The sequence below is a fragment of the Dermochelys coriacea genome, chromosome 5, assembly GCF_009764565.3.
Source record: "Dermochelys coriacea isolate rDerCor1 chromosome 5, rDerCor1.pri.v4, whole genome shotgun sequence".
Lineage (NCBI taxonomy): Eukaryota > Metazoa > Chordata > Testudines > Dermochelyidae > Dermochelys > Dermochelys coriacea.
In genome coordinates, this window is record NC_050072.1 from 42,503,944 (window position 1) to 42,522,949 (window position 19,006).

A 19,006-nucleotide genomic window follows, 5' to 3' on the forward strand; every position below is an offset into this window, starting at 1 on the left:
AACACTCCAATTCAAATAGAGAAGGGGAAGGATGATGTTTACTCCCAGACTTACATTTGGAGTCAGAAGTAGCTGGAGTAGCACTCTGAGTTGATCCAGAATCCTCTGGGTCATGATTGGGGCTTGGTTCAGTTGCAGGTTTTATCGCCTCCTTCAGGAAGTGAACTTTTAAGATGATAGTCACTCTGCTTCTTAGTGTGGGTGCAAAAGAAAGTACAGATAGGGCATTTGTCCCCCTTCTATCCCTCACCCAGAAAAAACAAGACAGCTCTTGTGCACATCTGTGACAGAGATAACAGCCCTGCTCATGGCACACTGTTTAAAACCTGGGGATTTTTTCATAATAAATCCTCCAGATACTAATAAAACTACACCCAAATTAACTAACTATCTTATCCTATCCTAAATACTAACTACAACTATACTAACTATATAGAGAACATTTTCTAAAGCTGGCTAACCAAAGCTAATGTTACAGGGAACTCCAACTCTCACCACAGGTGGTAAGAAGGAAGTGAAAAGGAGGTGGTGGACACACCCCTTTTATGCCCTCACCTGAGAACACAAGGACAATAGAGATATATGTGCCATGTAGGGGTACAAAAATCTCCCACTCCAGTGCACTGAGCATACATACACATCTGGTGGAATGTATATGTACACAATCACTTGAAGGAAAACTGAACATCTTCCAGACAATCTGCCCACTTCATGCCAGATATCTGAACATTTTTCTCAGATGAGTCAGAAATATCATCTTCTCCATGTCCACAAAATGCTATTGATTGGATATCCCTCTATACCTGTCTATTTTGCTGCTACAGGCTAGGTGTCCTTTGGGACTTTGGTCTAGTCTATATTAGAAAAGGTTTACAGCTATAGCTATACTGACAAACCCTCCTAGTGTAGACACAGTTTATATCAGCCAGAGTGCTTTTATCAGTATAGCTCCTTGAATAATATAAGGTATACCAGCAAAAGCACTTTTTTTGCTGATGTAACTGCATCTACACTACAGCTTTTGCTGATATAAAAGTGTCTTTTTTTAAATCACACCCTAGCCAACATTACTATATCAGCAAACATTTCTAGTGTAGACCTGGTCCTGGATTTGGAAGTTGAGAAAGGATGAAAAAAAGAGATGCTGTCAGAGGTCCTGAGGAAGTTTGGGGGTTTGACAAATGGAGGTCAGAGGTTTAATAATTGTCATGGAAGGAGTTGGTAGGATATTGGTAGCTGAGATGAGGATGTCAAAAAGGTTGTGGCAGCTGGAAGAAGAGGGTTTGAAAGTTGTGGTTGGGAGGAGGAGTGGAGTGGGCAGGATGGAAGACCCACACCTCTGGGAGAAATGTGGAGAATATGTCAGAGGAAGGAACTTGGGATAAGGAGGTTCCAAGGCAGTGAGGGGGAAGTAGAGAGGAATGCATTGCAGGTGATGGTTTGCGTTTGGGGGGGTTATGGATGGGAGGGGCTTGGGGATGGCAAGGATTTGAAAGCTGTGGGTAGTATATGGACACTTTTAAGAGAGTGCAGGGACACATTTTTTAGGACTGCAAGCTCTCTGTGTACACATTTGATGAACTGTGTGTGTGATGTGCACCTCTTAGAAAATGCCCACACCAGGCTTGTCATCTCACGTCCCCTCAGTTGTCACAGATTACTTTTTGGATATAGATAATTTATCTTTCTCCCCATGTGGTGTCCTCAGGAAGGGCTAATATGTCTTCCCTGCTCTGGGGCTGTGATAAATGAAGGGGGCGGGGGATAGTTCCCTTTTATGGACACCAAGCCAGCCAGTAGCTATAAAATCCCTCTTAGTAGCTATTCTCTAATTGCTTCACCTATAAAGGCTTAAAAAGTCTCACTGCTATACATAGGTAAAAGGAAGTGAGTGGGCACCTGGCCAAAAGAGCCAATGGGAAGGCTAGAACTTTTTAAAATTGAAACAAGACTCTCCTTTTGTCTGTCTGTTGTCGTTCTCCAGGGAGAGGCAGACAGGGCTGCAGTTATACTGTAAGAAGCTTTGGGCCAGGTATGAAAAATCATCAATATCATACCTAGAAATGACTCATCTAAAACCCCAGATATATAAGTAGATCAGGAAATGTCTAGAAAGACGCAGTTAGGTTTATCCCTTTTATTTCTTTACGGCTTGTGGATTCCTCTGTGCTAACCTCAGGTGCTTTTGTTTTGCTTGTAACCTTTAAGCTGGACCTCAAGAAAACTATTCTCGATGCTTAATCCTTGTAGTTACTCTTTTAAAATCTAGCAATAGACTGAGTTTCCAGATATATGTTCTTTTTTTTTTTAAATAAAATTTACCTTTTCTAAGAACAGAATTGGATTTCTGTGTCTTAAGAGGTTTGTGCACATATTGTTTAATTAGCTGGTGGCAACATCTGATTCCCCTTTTTTTCTTTCTCAGCTCTTCCCCGGGGTGAAAGGGGGTTACCTTGGGGGTACCTCACAGGAAGGAATTCCCAAGTGTGGCTTCCTGGGTTCTCAAAGGGGTTTTGCACTTGGGTGCTGGCAGCATCTACCAATCCAAGGTCAGAGAAAAGCTGTAACTTTGGAAGTTTAATACAAGCCTGGAGTGGCAAGTATTAATTTTTAGAGTCCTTGATGGCTCCCACCTTCTTCATTCAAAGTGCCTGAGTGGGGAATCAGCCTTTACAGGGGCTATGATCTGGGGCGGGGGGAAGCAGTAACCTACATTCCATGATCCTTTCATTAACTAGGTGGAGTTGAAGGGTGCTGTTCCCCACACAGAGGAAGAACACAACTAACTGAACCACTCAGGAAAACTCTTCTCCAGGCATGGGCCTTTGTGTTGTAATCTCAGTCAGATGGTGCCAGAAAGTTACAGTCTCTAACAATAGCAGCCAACAGAGATTACATCAATAATAAATTTGTTACCTTTTTTTATTTTGAAATTAATATTTGCCAAACCTGTCCTATGCACTATATCTTACTAAGGACTAATGCCCAAGATTAAAGTGAACTTTTCAGAACAAAGTATTCTTAAGATGTACATAAACAATAAAAGGTTAGACTATTTGTCAAAGATGTAAAAAACATTTTTTAGTTCCATAAATCTAAAACAGCTTGTTAGATTTACTCTAAATTGGCCTAAAAAAAGTTATCTTTTGGCCTCAGTCTAAGCAGGGAAAATTGAGGACAATAGAAGAGTTTTGAGAAAGTTTAAAGTGGATGGAAAATTGGGCTGTGAATGAAAACATCTTTCAACCAAAACTATGATGTCACTCCTGTGACACTCATAATTAAATCACCTATGCAACTATTTTGAGAGTAACCTTAACAAACTGAATCAATAATCAGTATCAAAGTGTATCAAAGAAAAAATTGGTGACTTCCGGCTCATTTCCAAATATATTATTAATCATAACATCAACACACATTTACCATGTGTCAAGTTTTCTCAAATGAGATACACAAACACTTACTAAACATTGAGCTGTATGTAATACTTAGTCACTCAAGTCGTGCCTTCCAGTCAGGGATGAGGTACACTTACAGCACACTGTGAGGAAGCCTGCGCTCATCACTACCATTGTACTCAATACAGGAATAAAATAAGACTTACTCCCAGTGCCTTAGCCTTCAAAGACACTACATTCTTGACTTGAATCTGAAAAAAATGCAAAGCTACTTTTCAAAGGGGTGAACGGCATCATCCAAGAGGAGAGTTCCTAACACTAAACTCACTATAATTGAACCCTATTATACATGGTACATGGAACCAATGTAGAAATAATATGAAGGTATTTTTAGTTTTAAATCTTAAATGACACTTTTTTTAAAAGAGTGAAAACATAACTGATGTTCATGCTTATTTACCTGAGACGCCGCAATGGGCATATTCATAGAGATGTTGTTGGTGCATGGCAGACTTCTTGTAAATGACATGGGGATGACCACTTTCAAAACTAAAATGATTGGAATTTTCAGTTATATTCCTTAAAGGCTCAATGAAATATTCTTCATCTTCTGTAGCGATAACGCCATGCTTAAAGGAGAATAAGAAGACAAACAAAAGCAACTAGTTACTGTTTCTCTGCAAATATCCTTAATTATAAGACAACATACTAAACAGAGAAGACACCAGCTTTCCTCCCACTGAACTCAAAGCAAAATCCCCACTGACTTCCGTGGGAGAAGGAGCAAGTTCCTATTAGCAACACAAAGAGAAAACGAAGAAAAAATTACTGCCTCGCTTCCTCAGTTCTTTTCCACCATTTTTGGCCAGATGTGGTAAGATGGCAAGAGACATTTTTGGTATGTGACAATCAGCCTTTTTTTCCCTCATGAAACAATCTATTGACAAAGATGTTCCAGAATTATATGATTCATATCCATTAAAAATGATGCCAAGCCAAAATGGCCTTGTTCAGAGAGTGAACACAGTGTCCCTCTATGATGGCATACCGAGAGATGTTTTAATGCCATACATTGCATCAAAAGAGAAAACTTACATAACAGATTTATTTTAGGCAAATATTATTCAAAGAAACCACTGTGTTTTGTATCCAAATGCTGAGTTCTAACACTATATTGCACTTCTTTAGGCTCAAATTAATAATATTCATTAATTTACACTATTTATGAGGGACTTTTTAAATATACATTTCTACCTCAGAATTGCACTACAGATTTTAGGCAGATCATACCTAAGCTGATGATTCACTAGTTTGGATTCTGCCAAGGAAACTGATCATTTTTCCAAATTTTACAATGCATGAGAGAAGACCTTTTATTCTTCATTACTTCCATGTTTCCAATCTCAGATTCTCATGAAAGGGGAAGTGGTTCAGGAAGGAAAGGAGATATGTCAGACCAACTCCACAAATTCCTACATGCCTTAATATGTGCATTTTCAGCCATTAAAACTGAGTAACAGAAGAAATAACTCCAGCTTTGGAGCTCCTTTGGATGTGTAAACACTAGGGAATTGCCTTATAGACATAATTCCACACTATATTTGCCAATCTGAAGATTCCAATCCCTACATCAACACCTAAAGGTTTTGGAATTGATGACAATCTTTACAATATGAGAGAGAGGTACAGGACAGCAAGAGAATTGGGAAGCAGGAAGTTACAAATTCTAACCCTGGTTCTGTGGTCTTAGGCAAGTCACTTAGGAACTGATGCTATTTACATTAAAGGCATTATAAAGACTATGTTGAAGTCAACCAGTGTTAGAGAGAGTTTTAAATAGTCCATTTGGTATGTCTACACTGAAGAAAAAAAACACACTGCAGTGGGTCTCGGAGGCTGGGTCTACAGACTCAGGCTTGAGGGGCTTGCACTATGGTGCAAAAAATAGCAATATAAACATTCCTGCTTAGGCTGGATGATGGGCTCTGAGACCCACCCACCAGATGTCTGTAGACCCTGTCTCTGAGACTCTCAGCCATGGGTTTTATTTTGCAATGTAGACATGGTCTCACTATTTAACTGATAGTACTCAGCATCTCCCAGGTGGTGCTCAGCACCTCTATTTTCAAAAATTAGCACATAAGCTATTGTGTCTCTGAAGGCAGTGTAACATCATGCAGCAAGATTGTAAGGGGTCATTTTACAAGGCTGTAATGTTCACCTAATGACTTATAGAACCTGCCAGATATACCCTGTACATTTGCACATCCATATTTCAGTAGTTTGCATGTAGCTTGTGAAGTGCTATGGGACACTTTGGAAAGGAAGGTGCTTTATATATGTATCTTATCCATTTATTTTCAAAGAATATGAGCACATATCCTAAACTGCACACACAGCTTTCAGTTGTCTTTTCCCTATATGGAACCATTACCATAAATGCTTCTCTTCTACAGTAGTTTTCACTATGTGTTCACTAAACTGAGTAACTTCACAAAAGAAATAACATCTGGGCTCAAATTTAGCCAGCATATGCTGGTATGAGACCTGTTCCATACCGCCTTCTTGTTGTTCCACATCTAAATTTTCATTTAAAATAAAAATGAAAGGCTAAATTCACAAAAGGGGCTCAAGCACTTAACTACCCCTTTAGGCACCTAAGTCCAACATTTAGTTGCCACTGGCATTCACAAAACCCCCACTCAGCTGTTACCTAACCTAAAGTCACTATGTTTCCACCAGTAAAAATCCCTGCAACATTTCTGCAAGTGGGCATGTGCAAAGCCACCAAAATCCTGACATTGCCAAACTGCTCAACATCTAATGCTCATCTAAGCTCAAGCAGAATTCATAAGCTCCCCTTCCTGTCTTGGCTGTTGGGCCCAATCCAGTAGGCATGCTCTGAGTGTGCCTAACCCACACCAGACAGTAGGCCAATAGTTAGAGTACTCACCCAAGAGTGTAGAAGACCCAGGTTCAAATCTTTCTTCCACCCAATTCTGAAAAGTGACTTAAACCCAGATCTCTCACCTTTCAGCTGAATGCCCTAACCATGGGGCTATGGCATCATTCTCACTCACTGACTGTTCCAATGACTATTGAACTATATCATGTAGGAGTGACTGAAAGAGACCCATTCAAGAATATCCTTCTGTAGCCCAGTGGTTGAGGGGGGAAGCCCTCACTTAGGAGATAGAAGACTTAGGTTCTAGTCTCTGCTTTTAATCTGGTCAAAGCGGCATTTCAAGATTCCAGCATCCAAGATGAATGCTCCAGTCACTAAGCTAGTGGATATACTCAGGGTAGCAGCAGCTCCTCTTCACTTTTTCTTTAGAAAGCACTGACTTGGCTTAGGTGCCTAACTCCAGGAGAAGGTTCATGACTGGGCATCCCAAGCAGAGACAGATGCCTCATTTCCTTTGAAGGGTGGGGTTTAAGCAACTCCCCTCCCCTCAGCATTTCCTATTGGCTAGTTTAGGCAGCTCCCCATTCAGCATGCTGGCTTCTGTGAATCCCTGTTTTAGGTACCAATGCATCATGTAGGGAGCTTGGGAGCTTACTCTGAGGTTGTGAATTCCACTAGGCAGCAGGTTGCCTGAAGGTTAGATGCCTACATCCCCCTTATAAATCTAGCCCTAAAGCCTGGTGTACACTTAAAATGTAGGTTGACATACCCCTGACAGACATAGCTATGTCAAGCTAACCTCCAGTGTAGATGCAGCTATGTCTCTGGAAGAATGCCTCCATTGATCTATCTACTGTCTTTCGGGGAGGCAGTGTTCCTCCACTGATGGAAAAACCCATTCTGTCAGAGTAGGCTGTATCTATACTATGGGGTTATGCCAGCATAACTACTGAGACGTATCTATGCCAGTATAGTACACATAATGTATGGACTGAGTTGCTAGCTGTTATATGGTTGCTGAGATAGTCTCAAAAACAAGACCCTAGTGTAACAAACAGATGGAGTGACATCTGCCTGTGTTTACAGCACCTAAATCTAAGAGGAGAGGCAATATCTGTTCCATTCATTTCAAAGGGTACTAACTCAAACGTTAATGATAACACTTCAAATTTCAACATTAATTCACTGCTCAGTGCATGTAAGAAAAGAGAGAAAATAAATACTACAAAAATCGGCAATCTACTGTGAGTAAAGACCCAGGGCACCACCAATAAGTATTGGCATACTTCTCTACCTCAGATCAAGAAATTCAACCATATGTATCTGGCCTAAGCTACACATAGGTGCACTGGTTTAACTAAAGTTTAGTTTTTAAAGTGATTTTGTTAAACAAGGACAAAAACTCTGTGTCTATATATCATGTTAAGCCTGGTGTATATCATTTAGCTTGTATCAGTAAATTTATAGATGAAAACTAAACAGTTATAACCAATTTGATACAGTTGTTCCCACACAAGGGGTTTGCAGTGATTTAACTAAATTGATTTTGAAACATATTTGAAACATAACCAATGCAGCCTCTGTATAGTCAATGACTATATCAACAAAAATACACAGCAGTTATGATCTTTATAACATTAGAAAGTATATGCATTTAGAAATGTTTCCAGTTTGTATACCTTTAGTAACTTTTGGCTAATGAATTCTAGGAATTGTGCTATTACATCCAAAGTGAAACTTTAAAGCACACTTTGGGCCTGTCCTTCCATTCCTTAGTCCAGCAAAACTTGCACTGGTAGCAATAAGAAGCTTCTTTGAATGAGGAGTGTGAGACTGAGCTGACCATTAAGTAATTAAACATATTTATGTTTTTGAATTAATTTTCCATTTTGTGTTTTCCATTCTATTTCTTTTCTACATAGTTTTTTATACCATACTCGTCACCAAAGAATCTGAGTGCCTTCCAGTAATGCATTCAGCAAAATAACTCCACATATGTCATATGTTGTTTGTTCTCTCATCCTCACCCCAGAGAGAAAAGAATGTGGTGTGGGGACTCTTGTTTTGGTAGGGTGTATTTTTGTTTGCTCGAATATATACAGTACATGAGTTAAACCTCAAGGTCCAAAAACTTGACTGAAGATCATCACAATGTAAAAGTGACCTCTAAGAAATTTAACAAAACATTATCTAAGGTGGTTCTATAATTGATGGAACATCATCAGCATAGCATATTCTTAAGCATCATTTGGAGGAAGAGATGGTGATCTGGAGAGGGACTGGCACATTGTGGAATCTAAATAAGGCCATTTTTATAGACTCAGTGTCCTGCTTACTCTGGTTTGGTGGGGCAGCCAGCACATATTTTTAAGCTGATGGAACTTTGTTAAATTTCTTTGCAGATCACCATTAATAAACTTAATTTATGGCTTGCAATTAAAGTTTTCTATCTAATGGAAAAGAAATATAATGTTACTAATAAAATAGTTTTTCTTAGAATATCATCCATTATGGAGAAATGGTAGCCTCTCCATAATTAGGGTATTATAATGGAAGGTGGTTGAAACCCTATTTTAGCCCCCTATAAACTTCATCTTTGAACATTGGTTTGGCCTGAAAATTGTCAAGTATCTGTGAAGGCAAAAGAGAACCACATCACAGTGTTTTTGAATTACAGATAATTCAAAAATTACCATGACTTGAAACATTGTCTTTTTTAATGTCTTTGTCTTTATCTAGTTTACTTCAAATTTTCCATGTGGTTAAAGTTCCTTGAAGACTCAAGTGCCGTCTATATATGGAAAAATATTTCAAAACTAAGAAAATATATGGCTTTTCTGGATAGTTTTGGTCCAATCCTGTTCCTACTGAATTCAGTAATAGTTGTAAACCCAATCTTGTACCTACTAAAAACCTATTTCCTTGTTTTTATGAATTTGAGGTTTCTAAATGATGTTATAGGTAACTATGTTGTTAGAAAGCAACTGAGTTTTGAAACAAGTTTTTTGGGAGGAGGTGTTTGTATGAATTACCATTTAAAATACACCTATTACTGAAAATATTTTGGATGACATAATTTTCTCAATTAGGGGTAAATCATAGAATTAATGTCTGACTTTTCATATCTTCCCAGAGAGGTCCAACATGTTGCTTTCTCTCTTGTTCTTCTGTGAGGACAAGACATGAATAAATAACGTATTTCTGTGTATTAGGCTATGTCTACACTACAAGCTAGGGCAGAGGTGGACAAACTATGGCCTGCGGGCCAGATCTGGCCCATCAGGGCTTTGGATCCGGCCCATAGGATTGCCACCCGCATGGCACCACAGGCCCCATGCTGCTCCCAGAAGCGGCCGGCACCACGTCCCTGTGGCCCCTGGGGGAGGGAAGGCAGAAGAAACTGCAGCCAATGGGAGCTTCATGGGAGGTACCCACAAGTGAGGGCAGCAAGCAGAACCCTTTGCCCTCCTCCCCTCCCCCTCCCCCCCGGGCCATAGGGACATGGTGCCAGCCACTTCTGGGAGCAGTGTGGGGCCAGGGCAGACAGGGAGCCTGCCTTGGCCCCAGTGCGCGCCACTGCCACCCTGGAGCCACTCCAGGTAAGTGGCACTGGGCCAGAGCCTGCACCCTGAACCTCTCCAGCACCCCACACCCCAACTCCCTGCCCTGAGCCCCCGCCGCATCCTGCCTGCACACTAACCCCCTGCCCTGAGCCCCCTGCTTCACTCCGCACCCCTCCTTAACCCCAATCCCCTGCCCTGAGCCCCCTGCTGCACCTTGCACACCTCCTGAACCCCAACCCCCTTCCCTGAGCCCCGTTGTACACCCCGAAACCTTCCTCTGCCCCAACCCCTTGCCCTGAGCTCCTTCCTGCACACCGCACCCCCTCCCGCACACCCCATTCCCTCCCGCACCCCAACCCCCTGCCCCAGCCCTACATTCATGGCCCTGCATGCAATTTCCCCAGCCAGATGTGGCCCTCAGGCCAAAAAGTTTGCCCACCACTGAGCTAAGGGTATGATTCCCCTGCTCATGTACACATACTCACACTAGCTCTCATAGAGCTAGCACAGGTTTAAATAGCAATGTAGCCATGGTAGCACAGACAGCCACTGCTGCTTCCCTTGCTACCGCAGCTACATTGCTATTTAGACTCACATTGGCTCTCACTGAGCTGTGTGCATTTGTGTACACAAGCAGGGGAATCATCTCACCAGCTGTTACTGTAAACGTAGCCATAGTTTGCTCTCTGTATTGATTGCTCTTTCTGAGACTTTCTAATCCACACATCTAGAAACATTTTAGCAACTGAGTAAATAGCAGCTTTCCTACTTTAATTTGTACACATATGTATTGTTGCTTGACAATAATGGAAGCTTCCTACACAATTTTCCACTGAAAGTTACAAGTGTGCCAACATAAATATAGCTCCACCCACTCCTCAACCATTCTTGCACAGTACATAGATAGTTGCACATTCATGCTGCAAATGACTATGCTTGTATGTGTGCGCTCATTTCCCAGTAATTACATACACACACAGGGCAGCCTGTATATGATCTTGTGAAAGTTAAGCCCACACACAAAATACTCATTTCCATCAAAGGGAACTCCTCAGACAGATCTAGGACAGGATATGGTCTGGGTTTTAATCTTCATAAATCAAATAATATTTTTAAATGTCATCCAAAGTGTCATATTTAAAATTGATTTCACGTCTATGAAAGTATTTAGTTGTGTTAAATGGTAATTACTTTAAAAGATGGACAAGGCGGGTGAGCAACTCAACGTAAGCTCCCAGTACCAGATGCTGTCACAAAAAGGGCCAGTGTGATCCTTTAGTTTATAAACAGGGAAGTAATAAGGAGGAGGATAGAGATGATCTTTCCCCTGTACGTTGCATTGGTGACACTGGCACCAGAATACCATGCACAGTTCTAGTCTCTACATTTTTAAAGGATGTTGCTTGACAATGGTGCAGAAAAGAGCCTAAAAAATGATTCCAGGGCTGGAGAAAATGCCTTACAGTGAGAGACTTAAAGAACTGTTTAGCTTATCAAAAAGAAGAATGAGAGGTGACTTGATCAGAATGGGATCAAGTGGGAGAAAATACCAGGTACTGAAGGACTCCTTAAACCTAACAAAGAAAGACATAACAAGAACCAATGGCTGGAAGCTGAAGCCAGACAAATACACATTGTATATAAGGCCAACATTTACCAGTGAGGGTGATTAACCATTGAAACAGACTACCAATGGAAGCTGTGGATTCTCCATATCTTGATGTCTTCAGAATCAAGCTGGATGCCTTTCTGGAAATTATGCTTTAACCCAACTTTAGTCAAATGTAAGTTATTGAGCTCAATGCAGAAGTAACTGGGTGAAATTTAAGGACTTGTGATATGCAGGAGGTCAGACTAGATGATCTAATAGTCCCTTCTGGTCTTAAACTCTATGAATAGGAATCCTATGAAATGTTGGGATAGAAGAAATGATGGTATATAATATTACTCTCTGTTTGCACTTCTAAACAGGGTCTTTATGAACTTAGTGTGTGTTATTTTGAAAATGACAGGTTGTAATGAACAAAAAATTTTTCTTATAACAGAATGAGGTTTTCCTGCACTTATCCTTAGAAGTAGTTCAGTAAGAACATCTCCCCTTACTCCTTACTCCCCTTACTTCTTTCTCCATATTCATGACATATTTACTAAAGTGAGATGTTTAAACTGAGACTCTTGGAAAATGAATAATTGCTTACCTGTAATTCTGGATCCCTGAAGATATCATTTGACTGTATTCCTACTCTTGGGTCTTAGCTTGCCAGCCTGGGACAGGGTAGAATTGTCTCAAGGGCATCTGGGTCTCTGAGGCACAGCCTTATTCTAAGATCAAATTCTAGTGCCTCAGTACCTTCAAGAATATTTTGTTTTAATTCCTTGAGGAGGGGAAAAACAAGGCTCCTCACATTCAAAATATAATAGATACCAAAGGCTATTTATGATAGGAGGAAACTTTCAGGAAAAAAATTTAGTAATTGAAAATGTAGGCCTGTCCACATATCTAAGAGGAGGAAGGCATATGAAGTAGGAATTCAAACAAATGACCTCTCCAGAGAAGCAGAATTGTCAATAAGTAATTATTCTTTCTTTATCACACTGACTTGATTCCTACTCTTAGAGGCTAAAAACCATAGGACAGTCTCCAAAAAACCCAGTTTTAGAGTAATAAAAGAAACTATACAAAATAGTTTCAGACAGTCCAGCAAATGATGGAGACTTCTCAAATGTGTCATCCCCCCACCACCAAAAACAAGTGCTGGGAGATCTACAAGCATTAAGGCACAGGCTGGAACCCTAGCTCCTGGAGATTTGTGATTACAGTACACTTTCAGTGTAAGAAGGTAAGTTTCTACTCCCAGTGGTGGGAAGGAAAAGTCTGAAAATATGATGTGAGTGTAACTGATTCAGTGATCTCTGCCTGAAACTACAGAGAGCATGAAAAAATAGCTCTGGGATGGGTCCATCTGAATAGGGTGTTAACTCCAAAACCCATTCCTCTGGAGGGCCCTGTCAACATCATCCAGCAAAGGAGTCTCTGTGTGGCAGGAGAAGTGTGCAGTGAGCCCAGCCCCGAGTGTAGTGAGATATCAAGTGTAAGTTCTGGAGAGTCCCCACCTCTTTTAAAGAGAAGGGGTAAGAGAGCCTTACTTCCTGCTCCTACTTCTGGGGAGTGAAAGGAGCCCCATGCCACTGTCTCAGCCTTTCTGAGAGGGGTAGTGGGCTCTCTGACACTGCCATGTGAAGTAGGAGGCATGACCCTGCTGAGGTGCAGGCCCACAAGAGAATAGGCCTTGAGAGCCCCATGTGTAGTGTGCTTCGTGACCCAGAATTACCTTAATCCAGCCCTGGTTGGAAGAAATACTGAACAAGCATCAATAGTCAAAGACACCAAAGATAATGAATTAAATGGGTAATCTGACACTTAAAGTCAATGCTCTGGAAGCACAGTGTGCTAAGGCCAAACTACTGACAGAACACTGAGACTATCAACTACTGAGAAGCCAAAGGAATGTCTGAGGGAAGTGCCAAGGCCAGTGACCCACAGACACCTGCTGAAGCCACTGGGGCATGTGAACCATGCAAGTCAAAAAGAGCTCCTATCTCAAGGAGATGCCAATAGCCTCAAGATGTCCCCAGATATGCAGCTAAAAGCTGTGAAGGAAAGATAGCACTGATGAATGAGATGGCTAGAGGAGAAATCAAATGGTATAGAAATGTTGTCCAAACCAACGTCAAAGTCTGTAGGGTGGCAGACAACAGAGATCATCTACAATGACTCCAGCTCTGACAGGGAGCTTATGAGCTGGTCAAGCCCAGACAGAAACAAAAATGGAATGTCCAGAAAGGCGCTTAGGCACTGTCAGTTGATCTCAAACTGAGATGAGCCAGCCTCAAAGGGCAAACATTTCTGAGTGTCAGAGGCATTCGGGCATGTACACTAGCAAACTGAGACCCAGAAGTAGAGCTCCAGTCACTGCAGTATCTTTAGAATACAATCTACATGCTGATAACTCAGTGTATTAACATAAGACACATCCTTAAATACATCCTTAAAGATTAAAACACATCCTTATAGATGAACTGCAAAGGTAAAGTGAAATTGAAGTTAAGGCCAAAAACATGTACTATATGCTTCCACTCACCAGGCCGTGGATGCATTTAAACACAGAAATACTTTTAACTAAGCTTCTTAAATATGTCTTTCCCCCTTGAAATCCTTCTGGGGGAGAAGTGCCTCAGAATGCATCACTCTGATAACACAGATACAATTAGCTAAGTGAATTTCAATCTATCTAGTTAGCTAGGTTATTGTCTGGCTCTCGGCATTGTAATAGTAGACTTTTGTTATCAATGATGTCACAGGATGTATTATTCTATGACACCTGCAGGGGAAAAAAGGAAGTGCTCAAAGTAATCCAGAGAAAAAAAAACTTTTAGACATTCTTCACCTAATACAATAAAATCCTAATCTTTGTTGGGGACCTCTACAGGCTACTGTAATAGAAACAGTAAAATAATAATATTTTTGCAGTGGATAATATCAACATGTATTTTAAAATTTACTACAGCAATCAATAGACTCTTGATTTAGTATTTCCCAATCATGATCTTTTATTTTATCACTTTGTAATTCCCTAGCCTATTGTTATTTTTAGGCTTCGATTATAGTATTAGGGAGTAAGATTTTTTCCATATAAGAACTAGTGCTGAATGACCAAGAGTTTCATCAACAATGAGAGAACAATTTACAAAAACCATTGTAAATACTTGGATTTCTAACACTACTGTTACTTTAAAGCATTTTTATTTGATTTATAAATATAAAGATCCGTAAAAAATGTAAATAATTACTTTGTGAGTTTGCTATTTGCCAAGGGTTCTGCTTTCTTCTTCACTCCTTGGGACTGTAGCACAGAAGACTTCTAGGCCACAGAGTTTTCCTTCCTCATTATTTATTTCAGGCCTTTTGAACCCAATACTGAGAGGTGCTGTACACCCTGAACTGCAAGTTCATGCCAGTTGGTCCATTGCAAAAGGCACTCAGCACCCCTAAGGCCAGTCATTTTTATTCCCGGAGTTTGCAACAGTCCTGACCAATCTAATCTCACTCCATAACTAATCTTGCAGCCCTAATACAGGCACTGGCAGCACTAAAATTTTGCCTGAAGTAGGACTACAGGACTGGGCCTTAGTACTTAGAATAAGTACTTTTCCTCAGAAGCCAGATCTCTGTTCCTTGCCTTTCTGTCTCTTTGCTTCTCGCAGGAATTCAAAGAATATGAACATATGCTAATTAAGTTCTTCCTCTATATTTTAAAGGGGAAAGTACACTATGAAACTAAAATATATAACATGCACTTACCAGACCATTGCAGTTGCTTAAAGCCACTTTAGTTGTGCTATGTTGGTCTTGCAAATATCCTGTGTAATGACAGTGGTCTAACAAATCATGTTTCCATTTAGGTCCATCTTTCCCCCAGTATTCTACTGTAAAATGTTTGGACACCAAATCTGTGTTGAGAATCAAGTTTAAATGAAAGTGCTTGCCATAGGCAGAGAGTTTAAAAAATAATTTAGATGCTTGGTCATAAAGGTCTGTACTCCTCTTCCTTCTCCTCGAGGGTTCATCATCTTTCACAGTATAGCTGAGGAAGGCTCCATTTTGATCAACCCTTATTGGTACTGTTAGTTGGTAATGTTCAAGGTAAGACAGGAATTCCTCTTTGTAATCACCAGGTAAGCCAGTCCAGGAAATGGGCATAAAAGAAAAGAAAATATAACAGGAAACAACAAGTAGTAGTATAAACATTAATCACAGTTGGCTAAATCCCATCACCCTCATGAGTGAAAGTTGATTTCAGGTATTTGCATGGTGAAAAGCTTTGCTAAATAAAATCAAGAAAAATATTATATTTTTAAAAAGAATCAGCAAAATTCATGCAGGTTCCTGTTAATCTGATGTCACTAGAAATGCAAATATTTCAAATTCACTATATATTTTTCCTATTCAACCTACTACGTAAACATTTGGGGCTACATTCTACACTGTGAAGAATGTACATCTACCAATGATTTCACTTAAAGACAAAAACTGTAAGAGCCACCTGCAAAAATAAAAACAGTTGCAATGAAAAAATATCTTTGTAAAAACATTTAAATGTATCCTCATTTCACTAAAAAAGCCTACAAATGCAAATATTTCAAGATATGTTTTAGACTCTTATAGTTTCAGCAATTTAAAAAAATGTTTATGAGATTATGGCCAGTCTTTAACATGCTATTGCATTATGATTACATTTAATTTGCAGGACTTTGTTATAGTTAAAGTTAGAGATAAAAGAAATTAAAACATCAATCTCAAGATACACTTTGACCTAATGGGTTTCTCTGCAAATGAACATTCATCATAGGTGCTAGAACTAGGAGTGCTGGGGGTGCAGTCCATGGCTTGAAGTGGTTTCCATCATACACAGGATTTACAGTTTGGTTTAATGGCTCTCAGCACTCCCACTATACAAATTGTTCCAGCACGAACATGAGAAAACTACATAAGTGTTAATATGATCACTAGCTATTTATATAACAATGGCTTAGGAAAGCATTACCTGAAATTAGTGCAAAAGGGATATGTCTTTCCAGCTATAAAAGTGGGACCCCTACCTTGAGAATTATATGAAAGCCTGTTGTCACTGTGAAATTCCGATGAAGCCATGACTAGGCTCAAAATCCAGGTCAACGTCTGCCACAAAATTTCCATAATTTAGAAAAACAGAAAGGGTTTGGGTTTTTTTTGGAGGGCTACCTATGTGCTATAGAGTTAACTCCACTCCAGAATCGCACCATAACAGGGATATTTATTTTATATTTCTTCCAAAATAATTATTGGATGTTCCACTTTTTGACAGGTACTCTTTTCCAACAACCTGTGCTTTCTTCTATATCTGCAGTCATTTTCTCAGTTCAAAAATAAGTATGTTGTAAAATTCCTTTAGAGAGCAATAAGGTGTCAGACTCGATAGTTATTAAACTTTGTCCATTTCTTTACCTGAAAAAAAAAAAGGCATGTCAAAGTAAGGTCTACTTTAAATTGGAAGATCTATACTGCAAAAATGCTATCCAAGTGTCATGAATTACTACAGGGATCAGCAACCTTTGGCATGTGGCCCATCAGGGAAATCTGCTGGTGGGCTAGGACGGTTTGTTTACCTGTAGCATCCGCAGGTTCAGCAGATCGCAGCTCCCACTGGCCATGGTTCGCCGTTCCAGGCCAACGGGGGCTGTGGGAAGCAGTGCGAGCCGAGGGATGTGCTGGCTGCCACTTCCCGCAGCCCCTTTTGGCCTGGAACAGCAAACTGCGGCCAGTGGGAACTGCGATCGGCCGAACCTGCGGACACTGCAGATGAACAAACTGTCCCGGCCTGCCAGCAGATTTCTCTGACAGGCCGCGTGCCAAAGGTTGCTGATCCCTGAATTACTACATAGTTGGCAATCAGATTTGAACATTGTTGCTTGTATGGTCTAAGGCCCCCAATCCTGCAGAAACATATACACACACTTTAAGCATGTGTAATTCTTAATTGATTTCAGTGGAACTACTTATCCAATTGGAGTATGTTAGTGTTTATGAGATCAGGGTTTTAACAAACATTTACAAAGTCAATGCTTTAAATATAAATGCTTGGCTCACTGTAGTCAGTGCAATGTTCTGATTGATTTCAATAGTGAATAATTAGACCCAATATGGTGGCAGACAAAGGAAGAATGCAGGAATGCATCGTAATGTTTTCTGACACAGAAGTGTATAGTTATCTGATCTACAACATGAACGTTATTGTTATTATTATTTATTCAGGGCTCACCCTGCACCCTTATGCAGGCAAAATTCAGTTTAACTTCAATGGAAGTTTTCCATGTGTTTCTGCTAGAGAATTTAGTTCATCATTTGAAATTATTAATTGCATTAATTTTGTGGTTTAAATATTAGCAAAGACATTTTGTACAGACAGCTCATCCTTTAATGTATTTGTACACACTTCAATAACTTTAGTGTGCTGGAAACTGTATAAATTGTTGATAACGACACATTACAAACTACCCAATATATTGTTTTGAATAAAATGCTGGTCTCAAAATTGTATACAGTAATCTGTAACACCTGCCTCACACTGGGCTTTGTGGGTCCACCAGTAGTCACAACAAAACACATGAAAAGTTGAAAACATCTTAAATAAAAATACCCAACACCATATGAAGTTAGAGTTAACATCTACAACTGGAAGGAACTTGCGTTACCTCAGAATTGTATCAAAACAGGTCTGTTCCTACAGCTTTTACTCACACAAAAAGTCCTATTAAAGTCAATGGAATTACTTGCATGAGTAAAGGTTACAGAATCAAGATGATAATGTGCAGCACTGTTCAAAGTGTATGTAACAGGTAGCTTAGAGCGTCAAGTAGCCTAGTGGTTAGAGCACATGGCTCTCAGCCCCGTGCGGTTGAGGCGACTCAGACTTTAAGGCCGGGGGATAGTAGGGGGACCCAGGCCCTCCCTCTCCACCGGGTCCCAGTCCAGGGTCCTGTGTACATCAACCCCTTAACGGGACACGGCCTTCCCAGCAGGGAGTCAAAATCCGCTACCCTGGGTTACTTCCTACCAGTCTGTTTGGTTTGGCACATGGCCCCGCTAGTCCAATTTGCTGGGCACCTTGCTTCCTGTAGGGTCCCCTCTTGGGTCCTGGGCAGCACCTTGCCGCAGTCCCAGGCTCCTTCGGGCAGGGCAGCCAGAAGTTGGTGAGGACGAGCCCCACAATGTCACTGGGGTTCGCTCACTTAGTTACCTCAGGTGCTGGAGGGTCCTAAGTCTCCCTCGCAATCTCCCTTGGCTGGGGAGACGGTGTTTACTGCCTGGGGCTTGCTTGGCTGGCGGGCTAGTGCTCCTTCCCCTCAGGTAGGGAGGCAGCTGGCTCCTGCCTCTTTGCCGAACTCAGCCCCAAACTGAGCCAGGCTCTCTCCTTTTTCCTCCCCGTCCAGGCCTGGCATAGGCTGCAGGTATAACGGGGCAGAGCTAGTTGGGCCCAAAAGCTCTCTTTAACCCCTGCTGTGCTGGTTGGCAGTTTCTCTGCTTCATCACAGTGCACAAC

At 40.7% G+C, this 19,006-nt stretch overlaps 1 protein-coding gene across 4 annotated transcripts in view; it reads right to left on the minus strand.

Annotated features, from left to right (window-relative positions):
- Positions 1-19,006, minus strand: part of ADAMTS6 (ADAM metallopeptidase with thrombospondin type 1 motif 6) — a 319,968-nt gene that overhangs the window by 290,138 nt on the left and 10,824 nt on the right. For all 4 annotated transcript variants that reach the window (XM_038403172.2, XM_038403171.2, XM_043514172.1 and 1 more), the window contains 3 exons: positions 16,527-16,911; positions 15,229-15,587; positions 3,859-4,027 (listed from right to left, as the gene is read on the minus strand). In XM_038403172.2, the coding sequence (XP_038259100.1) occupies positions 3,859-4,027; positions 15,229-15,587; positions 16,527-16,623 (625 nt within the window). In that variant the 5' untranslated portion in view covers positions 16,624-16,911. The remainder of the gene's footprint in view (positions 1-3,858; positions 4,028-15,228; positions 15,588-16,526; positions 16,912-19,006) is intronic.